The 22,396-nt window shown below is 39.1% G+C and overlaps 1 protein-coding gene across 13 annotated transcripts in view; it reads right to left on the bottom strand.

Moving 5' to 3' along the window:
• Window positions 1-22,396, bottom strand: part of LOC114510426 (general transcription factor II-I) — a 116,265-nt gene that overhangs the window by 73,664 nt on the left and 20,205 nt on the right. For all 13 annotated transcript variants that reach the window (XM_028529059.2, XM_036020837.1, XM_036020838.1 and 10 more), the window contains exons 2-6: window positions 11,660-11,763; window positions 5,247-5,385; window positions 3,718-3,852; window positions 2,505-2,688; window positions 2,301-2,329 (exon numbers count right to left, since the gene is read on the bottom strand). In XM_028529059.2, coding sequence (XP_028384860.1) covers window positions 2,301-2,329; window positions 2,505-2,688; window positions 3,718-3,852; window positions 5,247-5,385; window positions 11,660-11,763 — 591 coding nt within the window. The remainder of the gene's footprint in view (window positions 1-2,300; window positions 2,330-2,504; window positions 2,689-3,717; window positions 3,853-5,246; window positions 5,386-11,659; window positions 11,764-22,396) is intronic.

The following is a 22,396-nucleotide window of genomic DNA, read 5'->3' as shown; positions in this document are numbered from 1 at the left end:
AAAATTATCTCAAAATTTAAAGTATATCTAAATGTAAGAACTAAAGTTATAAAACTTAACAGAAGAAAACCTAACAAATCTTCAGGACCCTGGGATTCGGCAACAGTCTCTTGGATAACTACATCAAAAGTAAAGTAATAAATAGTTAAATGAACTTCACAAAAATTTAAAATTTTTGTTCCTACAAGAACATTATCAAGCAAATGAAAAGGCAATTTGTAGAACTAGAGAAAATATTTATAGGAAGAATATATAAAGAACTCTTATAACTCAGTAATAAAAATACAAATAACCCATTTGAAACATGTAGAAAGGGCCCTGGTTGGTGTGGCTCAGTGGACTGACTGCTGGCCTGTGAACTGAAAGGCAGCTGGTACAATTCCCTGTCAGCAAATGTGCCTGGAGTGCTTGGGTTGTGAGCCAGGTTCCCACTTGGGGAAATGTGAGAGGCAACCAATTAATGTATCTCTCACACATCAAAGTTTCTCTCCTTTTTCTCTCTCCTTCCCCTCTCTCTGAACATAAATGAAATCTAAAAAAAAAAAAAAAACAAAACAAAACCCAGGGGGAGAGGATCTGATTAGTCATTTCTCCAAAGAATATATACGTTGAATGGCCAGTAAGCATACGAAAAGATACTCAACTTTAGTATCACGGTTACACAAATTAAAACCACAGCGAAATACCATTTCACACTCACTGAGATGGCAAAAACAAAAGGAGTGTGGAGAAACTTGAACCCTCAAGCAATGCTAGTAAGAACATTAAATGGAATGGTCACTTTGGAAAACAGTTTGGCAGTTTCTCAGTTAAATGAAAAATTGCACTATGATCCAGCATTTCCACTCCTAGGTATACATATATCCAAGAGAAATTCAATCAAATACATACACATAAAAACTTATTTATGGTCATAGTATTAGTGTTAATAACAGCCAAGTAGGAAGTATCTAAATGTCTATCAATGATAAATGGGTAAATGGCTGATATATTCATGCAATGGAATACTTAATATTCAGTAATAAAAAGGGAATAAAATGATGATATGCCCAACAGCCTAGACCAGGAGTGTACAACCTTTTGACATCTCCAGGCCACAATGGAAGAGAAAGAGCTATCTTGGGCCACACATTAAATACACAAACACTAACAAAAACACAAAAATCTCTTAATGTTTAAAGTAAATTTATGATTTTGTGTTGGGCCGCATTCATAGCCATCCTGGGACAAGGTTGTCTCAAATCAATTATGCTGAGTGAAAAAAGCTAATTTCAAGGCCCTGGCCAGTAGCTCAGTTGGTTAAAGCATCCTCCTGAAGTGACATGTTGTAAGGATACAACCTGTGTGTTTCAATTATATAACATTCATGAAGTAACAGATGGGGATGATGGAAATATTCTAAAATTAGACTGTGGCAATGGTTATAAAATTGTTTTTTAATTTTTTAATTGTACAGCTTTCAAAAATCACTGAATGATATATTTAAAATTGGTACATCATATGGCATGCCAATTATACCTCAATACAGCTTTTAAAAATTAATCTTGTCATCATGATGAGAGCTAAATAAAGATTATTTAACAGAAAACAAAATACGTTTGGGTGTGTATACATTATCCTTCCATTTTTATCCTCACATTGGTTAAGAGGTTGCCAATGACAATGGTTATTTATTTTGAAAAGTCTCAAATGAACCTTGCTCCAAGGAGTCCCAGTCTTCTAACTATCACTCTTCCCATCAAATGGAATGGCTGACTTCCCCAAAGAAAATCCTGTTCAACTCCTCCTCATTTCTTTAAGGGCTCATCTTAATGCTCTCTTCTTCATGAAAGCCTTCCTGGACTATGACAGAAGCCTTCCTCCAACAAACTTCTGCAGCACTTTCTCTCGCCATTCCTGCGGCATGTTCTTGCTCGGGTGACTATGGATTTTTTCATCTTTTCCATTAGACCACCAGCACTCAAAACCTTTAATGCTTACACATAGTTGTGTATCCCCTCCCCACACAATCTTGTGCTTAATAATTCCGTGCCTATGCAATAAATATTAAAGAAATTAAATCATATTCATATTGCAACTATGAAACTTTGAGTACACATCATAAACAAAGTAGCAGAGCTGAAAAGAATTCTACTCTCAAAGACTTTTCATTGGTTTATATAAGTAGCATAATGCCTCACTCCAAAATACCTTACATCGTATTCTCAGAGGAAGTAAGAGAAATCATTACGATGTATTAAATTTGGCACAACGGATTTAGGAACCCAACCAGCTACCACGCAGGCAAAGCAGTCCCTTACCTAGGTGCTTCTTTGGCTCCAGGAAAGGTCTGCATTGAAAGAAAACAAAACAACTCTAAGAATACACAAACCAAAATTACTGGAGAGCATAAATTTAAATGACTTCCACACTAAGCATGAGTTTTTTAAATATAAAAAAATAAGCTGAATTATTCAATTTTATATAAAGAAACTATTGATGGGCAAGGGACAAAAATACTTTACCTCTTAATGATAAATGAAATCCCTGCTTTGTTCTCCAAAATCCACTTCAGAGTCGCAAGATCGTAGTTCTCAGGGTGTTTAAAGGCAACTCCCTCTGGAAGCCCCTGCACGACCACAGCCGACTGATCTCGCAGCATCTTCTCATACGGAACAGGCACCACTGTTGACTTTCCTAAAGCTTTCCCTGGGGTAAGAGACAGTGGTGAGGTGAGGTGGGAAGAAGATAACGTCATTCAATGTTAAGATAAAAATCTAAACCATCAGTTTATCATGGTTCAATAAATGCTATTCATGCTATCTTGTGGCATCTAATTTCAAAACTACTTTGAAATATCATAGGGCCCTAGTCCCATGTTAGCCAAAGTTCTAAACCAGAAACAAATCCAAAGGGCTGAAAAGCATGTACATAAGATACTCATATAAAACCTACACAGATAGGAACAATGGTCGATTTCTTGCACTATTCTCTTTCCTCATGATGGTCCGTCCCACTCTCGTATAACACGATCTTCCCACTTACAATTCAGCCTCAGAACATGGAAACCTCACAAATCAAACTGCTACCACAAGAGGCAATTTTTGATTAATATTCTGATTGAAAACTTATTAGATGAGCAAAACCTACGTTTACAAATGACTGTATTCTGTCAGGCTGTCGGTATGTATGAGGCAGTGAGCCCATGGATGCTGGAACTCCATCCCCCAGAGTTCAATTTTATGTACAACCTTACACCATAACCTGTATCGCCCCCCTCTGACCACTTTTTTTTCTTAAAAGGGCTGTGGTTACCACATAACTGGATTAACAAAAGGTGGTTTTTTTCTAGGCAATTGGCATACATATAAAAAAACAAACAATTCCCTCTGGATGATTATGATGTGCCACTGCAGGTTCTCTGGTGAAGGATACTGATGGCAAAAGGCTATGCCTGAGTGAGGGAGAATGGTATTCGGGAGATCTATGGACCTGCCCTTGATTTTGCTGTGACTCTAAACCTGCTCTAAGGAAAAACACAAACAGCTCTAATCCTATATTTGTTTCTGGGTTCCTTCAAACTTCAAATAAAAAATAAAGCTGTTCCTAATGTTAGCACCCAAAATTTACAGATTAATTCATTCAATTTGTGAAAGTGTGTTGTATGATGTTAAACTACCTTTTAAAAAACTCACTCACATAATCTATCTTTCAGAAAATTCAAGTGTATAACCTTACCATAGCAAAAGCAGAAATAGTCCTCAACAGTTTTTCTGAGAGTTTCAATCTCTACAGCATCTACACTCATCCGATTTGCCTGGGTTGTAGATTTCATTTTATGCATCTCTGCAGCCTTTTCCTCTTCTTCAACACCTGTAAAATAATTAATGATATACAAAGGCCTGTACCCATTTCCTATTATCTGGCTTTCAGTACAATTATTTTTTCCAATTTTCTAACACTTATGATGTATTATATAAACACAGAAAGAAAAGCGAAGACGGGAAAATTTAAAAATAAAAGCAAAGCCCTCAGCAGGTGGCTCAGTTGTTTGGAATATAGTCTAGTACACCAAAAAGGTTGTGGGTTTGATCCCCAATTGGGGAATGCACAGGAAGTTAACTGATCAATCTTTCTCTTTCTCTCTCCACTCTGCCAACTCCCTTCTTCTCTCTCTAAAATCAGTAACTATATCCTTGGATGAGGATAAAATATAAAAATAAAAAGCTTGCCAAGGCTGATGTAGCTCAGTGGATTGAGCACGGGCCTGCAAACCAAAGGATCATCAGTTCGATTCCCAGTCAGGACACATGCCTGGGTTGCAGGCCAGGTCCCCAGCATGGGGCCTGCAAGAGGCAATTACACATTGATGTTTTTCTCCCTCTCTTTCTGCTCCCCTTCCCATCTCTCTAAAAATAATTAAATCTTCAAAAAAAAAAAATAAAACCCCAATAAAAGCTATGAACAGTGTTAGGTTAAACACAGATACAAAATTGCTATACTGTGAAAAGCAATAGGTAGTAATGCCCTACAGTGACTTTCTCTGCTGCACTGGTGCCAGTGCCAAGTAAGTTCACCAACTGCACGACTCCCAACTGGCAGAACTCAATGAACCCTCAGTCAAGTCCATTCCACTGTGAGAGTTGGGGAGACCTGTTTAACACAGTATCATGAATGCACAAATAGACTTTTTTCAACACACTGTTTATCAAGAAAAGAACTACTCATCTGAACAAGAACTTTCACTCAATTCAAAATTTACGTTCTCTTTCATGTGTTTCACAAATTCAGAGTAAGGCCAAGCAAGGAACACAGTATAAGGAACATTTACCATTTTCTTACTCTTTGGTATTTATCCTTATATGTTCCCATGTCAGTGATTCATTTTCAGAATTTTTGTTTTTTCACATTTTATTTATTTTCAGAGACAGGAAGGGAGGGAGAAAGCAAGGGAGAGAAACACGGATGTGGGAGAGAATACAGTTGCCTTTTGCGAGCCCCCAACCGGACACCAGGCCCGCAACCAGGCATGTACCCTGACAGAGAATGGAACCAGCACCATTTCAGTTCGCAAGCCAGTGCTCAATCCACTGAGCTACACCGGCCAAAGCTCATTTGGAGCACTTTGCAATATCTCCATGGATATTTCAGAAAGTGCTTTTTTAGTATACATCTCATTCTGCTTTAGACTATATTATGGTGTGCTAATGCATAAATCTTTAGGTTTAATATTTATGAAATACAAAAGCTAACAATACAATACTTACAGTACTTCACAAAATCTTTTTGAAAATCCTTTCTGGTGTTGACAAAAGCTCGTCCTCTCTCAGTTCCAACAACAAACACGTCTGTTTCATACACTGCGATGCAGGCCACTTCTGCCTTGGACTTGGCTAGTTCTTTACACTGAAATAGAAACAACGAAGTGTTACATACAGATATAATTTAAAAGTACTATTTATGATGGATGAATAAAAAAATCTCATCACTTAAACTTGTCTTAATACATGACCTGGAAACAAATAAACTTTCTACTTTTTGGCCTTAAGTTATATACAAAGCCAAAGAGTCCCCATTTTTTAAGGTGGCTTTCTTTTGAATACTTTTTTTTTAAGATTTTATTTATTGCCCTGGCTGATGTGGCTCAGTGGATTGAGTGGGGGCTGCAAACCAAATAATTGCAGGTTCGATTCCCAGTCAGGGCACATGCCTGGGTTGCAGGCCATGGCCCCCAGCAACCAGACAATGGTGTTTCTCTCTCTCTCTTTTTCTCCCTTCCTTCCCTCTCTAAAAAATAAATAAATAAAATCTTAAAAAAAATAAAGAAAAAAAGATTTTATTTATTTATTTTTAGAGAGGGGAAGGGAGGGAGAAAGAGAGAGAGAAAGAAACATCAGTGTGGGGTGACCTCTCACATACCGCCCCCACCAGGGACCTGGCCCATAACCTAGGCATGTGTCCTAAACTGGGAATCCAAACAGTAACTCTTCGGTTCCCAGGTAGCATTCAATCCACTGAGCCACACAAACCAGGGCTCTTTCTGAATAGTTTTTAACACTGATTTTAAAAAGAAGAAAGTACAGAATTTATAAGAAAAAAGGCAGCGATCCCTGAAAACAGATCCCATTTGATCTGTTAAAGGTCAAATTCACAAAAAACTGACTCAGGTACACATACAGGCTTACTGGAGAGCACTCTCAGTAATAACACCTGTGGAGTGTGAAGGGCGCAGGAGTCACAGGGAGTTGAACACAGATATACCTGCATCAGGAGCGCTCTGGAACCGACATGGCCCTCCCCAAAGAAGTGGAGAGATCTTGGGCAAGGGATTCTCTAACGCACACAGTAGCTAGGGTGATAAGTGCCATCAGTCCTAAAGAGGGGTCTGGAAGTCACAGCACAACATCCATTACCTGTGGCCTGCGGGCCACATAGGGCCCAGGATGGCTATGAATGTGGCCCGACACAAAATTGTAAATGTACTTAAACCTCATTTTTTCCTCATCAGTTTTCATTACTGTTTGTGTATTTAATGAGTGGCCCAAGAAAACTCTTCTTCCAGCATGGTCTAGAGATGCCAAAATCTTGGACAACCCTGCATTACATTATTCTGCCTCCAAAAGTATCTCCATAGGTATACACAACTGGAATCACATTCCAGTGTATACTTTTACTAAGAATGGTTTTTACTAAGTATATTCCCAAGAGATTAAATACTCTTTAAAATCTTAGTAAGAGTATACAATATAACACTCCATTTTATGAATATACAATAATTCATTTCATACGAACCTTATTGAAAATGATGGTGATCCTAATTACCACTCCTAAAAGCAAAACTGAAATATAATAATCTGGGAACAGAATACTCATGTGTATCTTGAATGACCTTCTCAGAAGAGACTGACACATGGAAACTTTGACTATCAAAGTAAATACTTTCTGCCCTGCCTGGGGTGGTTCAGTGGACTGAGTGCCGGCTGAGAACCAAAGGGTCACCAGTCAGGGCACAAGCCTGGGTTGCAGAACAGGCCCCCAGTACAGAGTACGTGAGAGGCAACCTCACACTGAAGTTTCTCTCCCTCTCTTTCTCCCTCCTATACCCTCTCTCAAAAAATAAATAAATGAAGGGAGGGAAAGGAAAGGAAGAAGGGAGGAAAGAAAGAAAGAAAATACTTTCTTTTTTATCCTCACCTGACGATGTTTATAGATTTTACAAAGAAACAGGGGAAGGGAAAGAGGGGGAGCAGGGAAGAGAGGGAGACAGAGGGAGGGGAAGGAGTAAATTACTCCTGAATTTCTGATCCACAGAAACTGTGTGAGATAATAAATGTTTATTGTTGCTTGAAGCAGCTGAATTTTGGGGGGTGGGGGGGGGGATATTAACATGAGAGAGAAACATCTATCAGTTGCCTCCTGCATGTGCCCTGACTGGGGATCAAACTCACAATCTTTCAATATACAAGACAAGGTTTCAACCTAGTCAACAGCCAGGGCTGAAAAGAAATATTTTTAAGGTTCTCAAAACCTACAAAAAGGGGAAAGCAAGGCTCTTTCAGTTTATACTCCCACTTGCACTTCTAAAAGAGCTAACAATTCCCTACCTAGCAAATATTATTGTTCAAGTTTCCAAGAAACATTTAATAGGGTGATTAGTGTGGTCAATAAGCCACTGATTGGTATTAAAATAAGAGTTTTGTACTTTAGATACTTTTCTCTCAATTAACATATCCTTTGCTAATTTTACTGTTGTTAGTAGTGTTTCCCCACTGATGCATAAAAATCCTCAATGTCAGGCGTAGAAAGCTCCTTACAGAATTAAATACGCAATTACACCATTTTTCTGATTTTTGAATTTGTCTTAGTATAACTATTTTTCATTTTTACTCATCTAGAATTTAACCTGACACATGATAAAGACTAAATTTTTTCCCCAAACAGCCTATTCTCATTCATTGAAAACTACATCTTTCCTCTCTTTGTCTGATTTGTATAACAACCCTCTAATTTCTTAAATGGAAAGTGCTTGCATAATTGCATAATATTACTTTAAAACGTAATCTAGAATAAATAATGTTATACTTGCTGCAATGCAGAAATCTTCTGAACTATAATGAAGCCATAGTAGAAGAACTTCCGACCAAGAGGTGAGCCAAAAGTTGTTCCCAGCAGGAAGAATCATGCTATACCAAAATTCCGTTACACTGCATTTGTATGAGATGCACTTTGGTTGCTCACCTGTAATAGCAGTGCATTCTGTTGCACTGTCCACCCTCTTAGCTGGACAGCCCCGTCACCAAAGGCAGTATTTATGAAACAGCAAAGCAAGGTTCATGCACTGTCCAAGGATTAGATCAAAGAAACCTATAGGCCAAGGGAAGGATGAAACCGGCCTATACACCTACGATTATACTTCATAACTACAACTAGGGGGACATGAGGAGAGATACTCTTACTCCTGCTGGCGAGGAGGAAATAAAAGCTGAGAATAATAAAGTGACCGACAAAGATGAGAAAACTCTAAAGACATTCTAAGGAATAAAACAGACCCTATGTGACCCACCCTATGTTAATTCTATGCAGAGATCAGAAGAAAATATTTTGATACCAACAGAGTAGACTTAATCTCTAAATTAATATTTAACATTAAGCCCCAAATTTTGGCAGTTTTTATCATTACAAAGAAGAAATAAGTGATTTTCAGAAAATAATGGTAAATAGCCACTAACCATTCTAAAATTTTTCTTTAAGGAGATCATTTAAAATTATTAGATAGAAAAAGAATTTTCCTAATGAGATAAGAAAAAGGAATCTACAAACTATGTCATACTGCAATTTATGGGGTTAAACACTATCTAATACTAGTCAACACTTAACACAGAAAGTACACAGCTTCCTCCTATAGGATATTTCATTTCGATGTGTCAAAAAACCTAGCCCTAGCCAGGTGGCTCAGATGGTTGGAGTGTTGTCCCTGAACACCTGAAGGTTGCAGGTTCAATCCCCGGTTAGAGCAGATACGTAGGTTGCATCAATCCCTGGTCAGGACACAAGCCATCACTGTTTCTCTTTCAAGTCAATGTCTATTTCTCTCCCCTCACCTTCCTCTCTCTCTAAAAATCAATAAATACATATCCTCAGGTGAAGATTTAAAAAAAAAAAGAAACCAAGTCTGATGATTTTTAAACAAAACCTATGAGATCAAACACAAGATTTCCAGCTACCTATTTAAAAAACATGATAAGCAAATTGTAATACTAGTATTTTGCTGTAATTATGTTTTGTACAGGTCTTTTGAAAAGAAAGAGCTAAGAGCTGACTTCCGGCAAGATGGAGGAATAGGTGGTCGCACCGTACCTCCTCGTACAACCAAGATTAGAAAACCAATAATTTACAACAATAATTTACTATCAGAATAACACCCAGATCCGGCAGAGGATTTATCTGAATGGAAGTTGGGCAGCCAAGAACTTGAAGTAGACGCGTTCATCCGGACTGGTAGGAGAAGACGAGCCGGCGGGAGCGGGGCTGGATTGGGTCGGCGGCGCGCGGAGGTCAGGGGAAGGTTTGGCGCAAAATCGGCGCAAAAGCCATCGGGCGAGTAAGAAGGCAGCGGTGATCCCTGAGTACGCAAGCCGCGGCTGGCAGACCCAGAGGGGCAGCGATTGTGGACCAGGGCAGAACTCGCGGCCCGGAAGCCCAGACAAGGGTCTGAGTCCAGGGGAACGGAACTACCGCCATTGTTTTCTCCTGCCCGGCTCCCGCTCCCGCCCCGCCCCCACATATAACGTCACAATCTAGCGACTGGGGTGCCCAGCCCCGGTGAGCACCTAAGGCTCCGCCCCCCACCGTAACAAGAGCAACCAGACCGGAAAAAAAAAAAAAAAAAAAAGAGAGAGACGGGGGGGAAAAAAAAAAACATGTTTTCAACAGAGCAAATCAGTCCCCCAGGACTCATCCTTTTGAGCGACCAAGAATTAGCCAATCTATCAGATGCGCAGTTCAAAACACTGGTGATCAGAAAGCTCACGGAACTGGTGGATTTTGGACGAAATTTAGATGAAAGAATGCAGAGTACCATAAAACAGATGCAGGAAGACACGCGGAGGAGAGCCAATAGTGAAAGGAAGGAATCTGAGTCTCAAAACAATACAGTGGACCAGAAGGAAGACAGAATCAACCAAGCAGGAAAGCAGGATGAAATAAGAATTCAAAAACTTGAGGAAAAGATTAAGAGCATCCAAGACACCTTTAAACGTTCCAATATCCGAATTATAGGGGTACCAGAATCGGAAGGGGAAAAGCAACAGATTGAGCACGTATTTGAACAAATAATAAAGGAGAACTTCCCCAATCTGGCAAAGGGAACAGTCTTCCAAGAAATCCAAGAAGCTCAGAGAGCCCCAAAGAAGTTGGACCCAAGAAGAAACACACCAAGGCACATCATAATTACATTAGCCAAGGTAAAAACGAAGGAGAGAATCCTAGAAGCAGCAAGAGGTAAGGGGACAGTCACCTACAAAGGAGTTCCCATCAGACTGTCAGCTGATTTCTCCAAAGAGACCTTACAGGCAAGAAGGGGCTGGAAAGAAATATTCCAAGTCATGAAAGACAAGGACCTACATCCCAGATTGCTCTATCCAGCAAAGCTCTCATTTAGAATGGAAGGGCAGATAAAGTGCTTCTCAGATAAGGTCAAGTTAAAGGAGTTCATCATCACCAAGCCCTTATTTTATGAAATGCTAAAGGGACTTATCTAAGAAAAGAAGATAAAGAAAAGACATGTATAGTAAAAGGACAGCAAACTCACAAATATCAACAACCACACCTAAAGCAAAACCAAAAGAAACTAAGTAAACAATTAGAACAGGAACAGAACCACAGAAATGGAGGGCACATGGAGGGTTAGCAGCAGGAGGGTGGGAGGAGGAGAGAGGGGGAAAAGGTATAGAGAATAAGTAGCATAGAATGTAGGTTGAAAATAGATAGGGGGAGGGCAAGAATAGTACGGGAAATGTAGAAACTAAAGAACTCATAAATATGACACATGGACATGAACTAAAGGGGGAAATGTGGGTGGGAGGGGGTACAGGGTGGAGGGGAGAGAAGGGGGGAAATGGGACAACTGTAATAGCATAATCAATAAAATATATTAAAAATAAATAAATAAATAAATAAATAAATTTTTCAGAATAAAAAAAAAAAGAAAGAGCTAAGAGCTAACACACTAGCAGAGTCAAGAAAATTATGAATGCACAGCACATCAAAGTAAAAGATATAAAATAGTGAATATGCTCTTAAGGCCCAAAATTCTGGTAATGTTCTTTATACAGATATAATAAAACACCAGCACCACACTATAATATACCAACTCATTCTGAGAAACTCAAATATTACACATAAAGTTAATGCTTGCAAAATACTGGGTTACCTAAGATATTTGTAGATAAAAGTTGAAATTAAATGTAAAATATTAAACATTTTAAAAAGTTAAGAATATTCTGAAACTTGGTAATAAAATTTGATTTGAAAGGCTTAAATCCATACTATTACTCAAGCAAAATATATTACTCTTATTAGTAAACTGAAAACCATGTTTTACAAGAACAAACCAATCTCATCCACAAGTCCATATCCATCCAAATATGGGATGTTTGATAGAACTGTAAAGCCGTCTCACCATGGACTCAAGAGCTGACATGAGAAATGTCACCACCATCCTGCTCTCCGAAGACTCCTCATCCTCAACCGGCAGGCCAGACATTGCTACTTGGGCCATGATCCCTGTGTAAGAGAAGAAAGAAGAAAGTGAGTATTTAGAAATCCTCAGTGTCCTGCTAAACATAACGTTATAGGTATGAGGTCCCCCACAGAGTGCTTTAATTAACACTGCATTAAGAGAAAAATACAGCTCAAAAACCAAGTATTATTTGCCACCAACAGCTATCCTATAAATTAGAGCCTCTATCCCATAACTTTCCATTTAGTTTTTTTTTTTTTTAAGATTCTATGTATTTATTTCCAGACACAGGAGAACGCAAAGAGAAAAAGAGGAAGAGAAACAACAGTGTGTGGGTGCCTCTCGCACACCACAAACTAGGGACCTGGCTCGCAACCCAAGCATGTACCTTGACTAGGAACCGAACTGGTAACCAATTGGCAGGCCAGCGCTCAATCCACTGGAGCCAGGGTTCCATTTAGTTTTATCTCCATAAAGTTAGGCCAGCATCATCCCCCCAAATAAATTCCAGAGCAAGTTAAAATTTCTCCCAAGTAGAAGGAAGAAGTGATACACTTCACAACCTACAACAGTTTATTAAAAATCAGCATAGGAAACGGATGCACAATTCCCTTTCTCCCATACAACACACTGATTATAGAAACAGTACGTATAGTAAACTGTGGCTGCATGAAGATAATTTCTTCTTTCTTACCAAAAAGGAAATGGTGCCCAGACTTGTGTGGCTCAGTTGACTGGGCACTGTCCTGCAAACCAAAAGGTTGCCGGTTCGATTCCAGCGTGGGCACGTGACTGAGTTGCAGATTTGGTCCCCCGGCAGGGGCACATTCAAAAGAGAACCCATTGATGTTTCTGTCCCTCTCTTTCTCCCTCCCTCACCCTCTCTAAAAATAAAATAGTTTTTAAAAAATAAAGGAAATGGGTTGCAGGACAAAGGTCATCTAAGATTTCTTTGTAATACAGCATATTACTCTCTTTAAAAAACACTTTCTGATACTTTGATATCAGCAAAAAGCCTCAGCTGAATTGCAAGCACTATAAAAATACAACATATACACTCTAAATAGCAAGTGTGGGCAAGAATGTGGAAAAATTGGAACCCTGTGCATTGCTGTTAGGAATGTAAAATGATGCACTGTAGAAAACTATAGCAGTTTCTAAAAAAATTAAACAGAATTACCATGATACAGAAATCCCACCTCTGGGTGTATACCCAAAAGAACTAAAAGCAAGGATTCAAACAATATTTGTGCACCCATGTTCACAGAATTATTCACAATAGCCAAAAGATGGGAACAACTCAAATGTCCATTGTCATATAAATGGATAAACAAAATGTAATGTATGAGGTTTGTCTGGAAAACATCCAGCCGTTGTTAACATAATGAGAACAATTTGTGCAACATCCATGTAAACTGACAGCCAAGGAGAGTGGACTGGAATACACATGTGTGAACAATGACGACTTCACTGTACTAATCAGTGGGGGCAGTAGATGCTGTTGAGTGAGCATGTGTGCTGTGTGGCCATCACATTCAAAATGACTGAGCAAAGCAGGGCATGGTGGCACGTGCCTGTAGTCCCGCTACCTGGGAGGCGGAGGCAGGAGGACCGCTTGAGTCCAGGAGTTCTGGGCTATAGTGTGCTATGCCGATCAAGTGTCCCCACTAAGTTCAGCATCAGTATGGTGACCTCCCAGGAGCAGGGGGTCACCAGGTTGCCTAAGGAGGGGTGAACTGGCCCAGGTAGGAAACAGAGCAAAAGTTAAAAGTCCCCTGCTGATCAAGATGACTGAGCAAGTAGAGCAATGAATCTGCATCAAATTTTGTATCAAGCTTGAACACTGTTCCACAAAAACTATTCAGATGATTCAGAGGGCCACAGCTATGGGCAACTGGTGATGGGCAAGCCTCATCGTGACACTGAGCCCATTCATGCCTCACATCTCAGGCAGAGTTTTTTGGCCAAACATCAAATCACCAAATCACCTATGTGACTTAGCTCCGCTACAGCCAAGATTTGACACCCTGAGATTTCTGGCTTTTCCCACAACTAAAATCACCTTTGAAAGGAAGCGATTTCAGAACTTTGATGAGATTCAGGATAATATAAAGGTGCAGCTGATGTATTCTGAGAACTGTGTGAGGTGCCCGAGGTGCCTACTTTGAAGGGGACTGAGGCATTATTGTCGTATGTACAATGTTTCTTATGTCTTCTTCAATATACTTTTCTATGTTTCATATTGCATGGCTGTATACTCTCTGGACAGACCTCATATGCATATACATACATATATATACACAATGGAATTCAACATTAACAAGAAATGAAATTCTGACATATATGCTATGATATATGTGAACCATAAAAGTATTCTATAAGAAAATATTTTTCTAAGTAAAATAAGCCAGATACAAAAGGACAAATATTATATGACTCCACTCACATAAGACACCAAATTCATAGAGACAAAAAGTAGAATGGCAGTTGCCAAAAATGTAGAGGAGAGAATAACGGGGACTTATTGTTTAATGCATACAGAGTTTTAATCTGGATGATGAAAAAGTTCCAGAGACAGGAGTGATGGTCACACAACGAGGAGAATGCACTAATGCCAAGGAACTATACATTTAAAAATGATTAAAATGATAAATTTTGTTACGAATATTTTCTCAAAATGTAAAAGCAAAAACGTCACATGAAAATACTCTTAAGGCAAAATCTAAAGCAAATTTCTAAAAACACTCATGCTAAAAAACTGTTTCCCATCAATCAGTGTGCTAAATTAGATGCCTGCTAAAAGTTATTTTTTTCTTCACTGACTGCTTGTAAGCTCAGTGGATTGAGCACCGGCCTGTGAACCACGGGGTCACTAGTTCAATTCCCAGTCAGGGCACATGCCTGGGTTGCCGGGCAGGTCCCCATTTTGAGGCACATGACAGGCAACCACACATTGATGTTTCTCTCCCTCTTTCTCCCTTCCTCTCTCTCTAAAAATAAATAAATAAAACCTTTTTTAAGTTATCTCTTAATTTTGCTTAATTAATTCCAGTTTTAGCTAGAGATCAAGTAATCAAATGAAAGGAAGTCTAAAAAATTAAAGACTAAGTTTGAACGCAAATTCTAAAAACATATCTATGTATATAATTAATTTACTGAATATCTGGTATCCCTTAACTGAAGCCCCAATATCCCAGAGAACATATGAAAATTATTTTAGTTAAAAATGTACCTAGCCCTGGCTGATGTGGCTCAGTGGATTGAGTGCCAGCCTGCAAACCTAAAGGCTGGCAGTTGGATTCCCAGTCAGGGCACATGCCGGGGTTGCAGGCCACATCACCAGGAGGAGGCGAGGGAGAGGCAACCACACAGTGATGTTTCTCTTCCTCTCCTTCTCCCTCCCTTCCCCTCTGTCTAAAATAAATAAATAAAATATATAAAAAATAAAAAGTACCTAAATCTTTTCCCTACTATTAAATAGCATGATCTAGACTTCCGGCCAAGGTGGAGGCATAGGTAGACACACTGTGCCTCCTTGCACAACCAAAATAAGGACAACAATTAAAAAGAAAAAAAACCAACCCTGTACTGATAGCAAATTAAACTGTATGGAATCTCGACAACCAAGGAGTTAAAGTAGACACATTCATCCAGACTGGTAGGAGGTGCGGAGTTGGGCAGTGGTGAGGAGAGTGCTCCCAGCAAAGCCAAGGCTAGTGGACCCTGGCAGGCAAGGCAGCGGATTGTGGAGAAACACGAACCACAAGGCGGCTGGCTGACCGGGTGGTCCCACATTAGTGTGCAGATAAACCAGGTGAAACTGGGGAGCGAGACCGACTGCACAACCCAGGGTCCAGGTCAAGGAAATAAAACCTCAAAACACCAACTGAAAACACCTATGTGGGTTGGGGTGCTGGAACAGATTCCCAGCCTCACAAGAGAGTTCGTTGGAGAGACCCACAGGGTTCTAGAACGTAAACAAGCCCACCCACCCGAGAATCAGCACCAGAAGGTCCCAAGTTCCTTGCAGGAAGAGGGGAAAGTGACAAAAATTCAACAGAGTAGAGCAAGCGCCACAGTTCCCTCTTGGACCCCTCCCCGACATACAGCATCACAACCCAGCAACTGGGTTGACACACCCTGGTGAATACCTAAGGCTCTTCCCCTCACTACATAACAGGTGTGTCAAGACAAAAAAAAGAAAAAAAAGAAAAAGAAAAGAAAAAAACCCTGGCCCAAACAAAAGAACAGATCAAACCTCCAGAAAAAATGCAACTCAGTGATAAAGAGATAGCAAACCAATCAAATGCATACTTCAAAACACTGATAATCAGGATGCTCACAGAATTGGTTGAATTTGGTCACAAATCAGATGAAAAAAATGAAGGCTACGCTACATGAAATAAAGGAAAATGTACAGGGAACCAATAATGATGGGAAGGAAACTGGGACTCAAATCAATGGAGTGCATCAGAAGGAAGAAAGAAACATCCAATCAGAAAAGAATGAAGAAACAAGAATTCAAAACAATGAGGAGAGGCTCAAGAACCTCCAGGACATCTTTAAATCTTCCAACATCCGAATTATAGGGGTACCAGAAGGGGAAGAGGAAGAACAAGTGGAAAAGATATCTGAACAAATAATAAAGGAGAACTTCCCCAATCTGGCAAAGGAAATAGACTTCCAGGAAGTCCAGGAAGCTCAGAGAGTCCCACAGAAGTTGGACCCAAGGAGGAACATACCAAGGCACATCATAATTACATTAACCAAGATTAAAATGAAGGACAGAATCCTAGAAGCAGCAAGAGTCAAGGAGGCAGTTACCTACGAAGGAGTTCCCATCAGACTGTCAATTGATTTCTCAAAAGAGACCTTACAGGCAAGAAGGGGCTGGAAAGAAGTATTCCAAGTCATGGAAGGCAAGGACCTACATCTAAGATTGCTCTATCTAGCAAAGCTTTCATTTAGAATGGAAGGGCAGATAAAGTGCTTCTCAGATAAGGTCAAGTTAAAGGAGTTCATCATCACCAAGCCCTTATTATATGAAATGTTAAAGGGACCTATCTAAGAAAAACATAAAAACATGTACAGTAAAATGACAGCAAACTCACAATTATTAACAATCACACCTAAAACAAAAACAAATACAAACCAAGCAAACAACTAGAACAGGAAGAGAACCACAGAAATGGAGATCACATGGAGGGTTAGCAACAGGGGAGTGGGAGGAGCAGAGAGGGGGAAAAGGTACAGAGAATAAGTAGCATGGATGATAGACAGAAAATAGACAGGTAAGAATAGTATGGGAAATGTAGAAGCTAAAAAACTTATGACACATGGACATGAACTAAAGGGGGAGAATGTGGGTGGGAGGCGGTGTGCAGGGTAGAAGGGTTTAAAGGGGGAAAATGGGACAACTGTAATAGCATAATCAATAAAATATATTTTAAAAATAGGATGTTCTACTGTTACCAAAAACTTGCCTCTAAAAATAATTTTTTTAATCTTGAAAAAAATTAAAACTATGAACTATCTTCCATCTGTTACCATGTAAATTAACTGCTATACTAGATTTAGGCATCAACAAATAATAAAGTATACATAACTGAGGAAATGAAAGTTGACTAATAAAAAATGGTAATAAAACCAACTGACACTTATCACCACATATCTATGAACAAATAGAGGTAATTTTGTTTCTCAAAACAAGATCTCTATTCTGAATGGAGACAGCATCAGGAAAAGCATCAAGCAAGAAAGTAATTAAATCAGAAAAAGTTTTCCCTAATTCTTTTCTCTTGGATAAATAAATTTATATTAAAATGTAGCTCAGTCAAAATGGACAACTGCATATTCCTGTTCCATAATCAAAATGTTAGTTTAGAATGCTGTCATTATTTCTGAAAGTTCATATTTCTTAATGATCTCATTTTCCTTTTAATTCTCCCACAAAAGTGTTCTCAATTTACAAATGCAGTGACTTATCAAGGTCATATATCCACTATCAGAGCCAGAACATAACACTAGGGCAATTTTACACCTATGTCCACTTCTCACTTTAAAATGTCATAAATCTGATATGATGTCATTCACACTTAATGTTAAGAAACAGGAGACAGCTGCCACACCAATAGTCCCACAGGGGTGCCACAAGCAATGAGAGGTCCTATCCCATTAGCAGAACTTTTCAGGAAGCATCTTCAAAGGCAAGAACCTTGAGGTCACCAAGTTCACTCAGGCTTGACAGAAAACAGCACATTCTGTTTGGGGCTTTCTGCTCTGCAGAAATGGGTGAGTTTGGATCACAACAGCAAATTCGCTGAACTGCTCTTTGCCAGTCCCAAGAGGTTATTTGTTATTTCCCTTTAGTCAAGACTATTCATAAAACACTTTCCCCATGCCCATCATTCACTGACTGCTGCCTCTCTCTCTTCGCCCTTTCCCAAAAAGAAAATACTGCGTCACACAGTGGCGATGACAAACATCAGAGGACATACCAGGCCAGTGTTGTAAGCCTCTGAGGCACGAGGCATTGGTCCTCACAGAACCAGCCACCAAGAAAGCCAGTTGTGGGTTACCCAGACTACTAACAAAATCTGCAACTCCAATGGGTGGCACCCAGGCTCCCTTTCTATGAACAGAGAAGCAAGATTAAATCAGCCATTTACTGTGAAAGTTCCTGACCTTTCAGAGCACCCTCATGTTCAAATGAGTTGGACAGACAAAAAAGAAACATCTAGTCACTATTCTCCCATGAGAGACCATGAAACAAAAAATTTAAAGGAACTAGAATGGGATATTTAGCTCTGCACTCATAAGTAATGCAAGTAAGCAAGATTTGTACCTCTGAACTTCACCAGTTATAGTTCTTTGGAACAAAAGGGAAAATGACCAAAATGATCATGTACTCCATAAAACATTAAATACAAAAAGGATGACTTGACCTCCTGAAATCTTTTTAAACAGAAATGGAAGAACAATTAAACTGGGACAATTCACATGTTGAAGCCAATGTTAGATAAGAAAACAACTTTGGTTTCTGCATTTGCAACATAATGTACTTGCTTCCCCCACTGTGATTGATGCTGCCTTGAGAGAGGAGTGGTGTGGGGAGAAAAGGGCATCTCTCTTTATAAGGAAGAAGGTAATCATCCAAGGCAGAAAATCAGTAGTCAAGGACCAGCAGGAACGGCGTCCCTCTATGTGTGTGCTATCCCACATGGTAGCCAATAGCCACATGTAGCTATTTAGACTTAAATTAGTTAAGATTAAATAGAATTTAAAATTCCGTTCCTCAGAAGCACTGGTACGCTTCAAGTGCTCAGCAGCCACATGTGCCTAGTGGTTACTATATTGAAGTTCACAGACAAAGAGCATTTTCATGATCACAAAAACTTTTGGACTGCTATAGAGATTAATCGGTGTTGAATAAATTCTCATGCCCCCTTGAACCACCATGGTGGTAGCTATAGTAGAAGAATGAGTTAACCGAGGGAAAAGAGAACTTAGGGGAACACGAGCCAGTATACAAAGGTCCATCCAACTCCACATGAGCATTCTTCACTGCCAATCTCCAAAGATTACTGGCACAAGGGTGTCCATATGGAAGCAGGTAGCAAGGTAGATTCCCTGAGAAATTGAACATAGAAATACAGTCTTGCGATAAGCTACGATTAACATGGATGTGAGACATCAGAGACACAGATTCTTAGGATAAATTAATAAAATTCCGAAGAGCCTAACCCACAACGGGTGCAGTGACCTTCCCTCAATGATCAACTGGCACCAAAATGCAACACCATTTTCTTAACATCCTCGTATATAAGTTAGCTTTTGCCTTTTTATTTCCATATTTTATAATTCTTAATACTGAAATATGAAATAAATAGCATGAACATCATTATGAATCTTCATACATAATGCCAAAATTTTTAATAGCTACCAGAAAAGTTTATATATACTAAATTCAGTCTCACTAATATTTTGGTCTATGACCTAATCACTATGAATACTTCATTACACTAAAATTGTTTAATTTCTCTGCTTACTACAGAAACACTTTTCATAGTTTTTGTATTTCTTCTTGGGTGACTCATCATGTAAGCCATTCCTAAACTAATGTCTGATAACTACATATTTGCATAAATGGCCAAAAATTTTCTATTCCAGTCTGTTCTTTTAATTCTGGTAATCATTATGTAGATGCAGGTTCTTAATTATTCAGCTTTTCTATTATGTTTATTTTAATTCTGTATTTGGAAATGCAGTATTTTTGTCTCAATTTTTCATTTAACCACATTTATGCCATTCTTTGCTCATTCCTTCTTGTATCTTAGACTTTTCTTCTGCTTGAAGTTAAATCCCTTAGAATGCTCTTTCTTAGGGCAAACTGTTATTTACGAAAATTTCCCTTATTTTCGAAAGATATTTTCATTGAAATAGAAATCTAGGTTGACAATTACTTTTAAGATTCTACCCAGTCAGAATGGCCGTCATAAACAAAGCAACAAACAACAAGTGTTGAAAAGGTTGTGGAGAAAAGGAGTCCCTAGTGCACTGTTGGTGGGACTGCAGACTGGTACAACCACTATGGGAAGCAGCATGAACTTCCTCAGAAAACTAAAAATGGATCTGCCTTTTGACCCAGCAATTCCACTGCTGGAACTATATCCTAAGAACCCTAAAACACCAATAGAAAAGAACTTTTGCACCCCAATGTTCATAGCACAATTTACAGTAGCTAAGTGCTGGAAGCAACCTACATGCCCATCAGTAAATGAATGGATCAAAAAACTATGGTACATTTACACAATGGAATTCTATGCAGCAGGAAGAAAGAAGGAGCTCCTACCCTTTGCAACAGCATGGATGGAGCTGGAAAGCATTATGCTAAATGAAATAAGTCAGGCAGTGAAAGACAAATACCATATGATCTCACCTTTAACAGGAACCTAAACAACAAAACATAGAAACAAGCAAAATATAACCAAAGACACTGAAATAGAGGACAGGCTGACAGTGACCAGAGGGGAGAGAAGAGGGAATTTCAGGGGAGAATGGGAAGGGTTTACAGGAACAAATTTAAAGGACACATGGACAAAATCTAGGGGGACGGTCGTAATGGGAGGGAAGTGGGGAGGGATGGGTGGGAGGGCTGGAATGGGAGTAAAAGGGAGAAAACTGTACTTGAACAATGATTAAAATAAAATTTTAAAAAATCTTGCAAACCAAAAAAAAAATTTATTATGTTTAGAGAGAGGGGAAGGGAGGCAGAGAGGTACACAGACATCAATAGGTTGCCTCGGTTTCCTCTCACACGAAGCCCCCCCACCAGGGATCTGGCCCACAATGCAGGCATGTGTCCTAATCAGGAACCAAACAGACAAGGTATCTTTCGGACTGCGGAAACAATGCCCAAGCCACTGAGCCACACCAGTCACGGTTACAAGTAGTTTCTTTCAGCACATGGAGGTTATTCCATTATCTTTTGGCTCCCACTGTTGCTATTCAGAACTCATCTATAGTATACTTTGAAGGTAATCGCCACTCCCCCACCCTTGTTTTTAAAGATGTTTTCTTTGACTTTGGTTTTCTAGTTTCATTGTGTGTCTGGATACAAATTTCTTTTTATCCAGTATGTCTGTCATTCTCTGGGCTTCTTGACTAAGGATTACTAACATGCAGTTGTGGCAAATTCTCAAGGATTGACTCTTCAGGTACTATCTCACCCCCTTTTCTATCTCCTATCCTACTGAGACTCAGATTAACTCCATGTTAGTCCTTAAATCTCTTCCCCTCTTGTATAGTCTTCTCTCTGAGCTAAACACTATCTTATCTTCTAACTTATCTTCTAGGTCACTAATTCTTCACCTCTGCTTATTCTGTTATTAAAACCACCTACCGAACTTTTACTCCATTTATAACTTCCATTTCTAGGATTTCTATTTGTTGCTATGTCACATTTTATCATTTCCTACTCCTTGAAGAATTTCTAGCTTGACAAATGTCTTTAAACATAATAGGGATAATTGTTTCATAGTCTCTAATAACTTAAAAATCTCAAGTTTTGTAGGTATATTTCTGTTGTTTCAGGCGGTTCTTGCTCATACTCATGATACTCGATCCCATGTATTCCCGATTATCTTTTACTATGTCCTGACAACTTTACATTAATAAATTATTTTAAATTTCAGGCCCACAATGAAGGTAGTTTCCTCCAGGTACCTGGAAATACTACCTGCCTGGGATCACCATAATCCCAGTTCAAGGCTTCAGGCTCCCTGGACTACCAAGAAGATGTTAACCCAGACCACAAATAGGGATGTAAGCTGGTTTACTTCTTTTTTGCACTTCCAGCTTAATGAGAAGAGTCTCCAATATAACCCCTGAATTTTGTGCAGGTTTTCAACTTTGATTTCTTTCTTTTTTCTTTTTTTAAATAGTGTGCTATTTTGTCATTAACCAGAACATTTTATTTTTATTTATTTATTTGTTTGTTTTAGAGAGAGAGAAACATCAATTTGTTATTCCATTTACTCATTCATTGGTTGATTCTTGTATGTACCCTGACCAGGGATCAAACCCACAACCTTGGCTTATTGGGATGATGCTCTAACCAACTGAGCCATCCAGGCAGGGCTGAACTTTGATTCCTGAGCCTCTCATGTCACAAGGTCT

This window comes from Phyllostomus discolor, chromosome 3 (genome assembly GCF_004126475.2).
Source record: "Phyllostomus discolor isolate MPI-MPIP mPhyDis1 chromosome 3, mPhyDis1.pri.v3, whole genome shotgun sequence".
NCBI lineage: Eukaryota > Metazoa > Chordata > Mammalia > Chiroptera > Phyllostomidae > Phyllostomus > Phyllostomus discolor.
The sequence above is the reverse complement of the archived record's forward strand: the minus strand, read 5'-3'. Positions and strand labels throughout refer to the sequence as shown.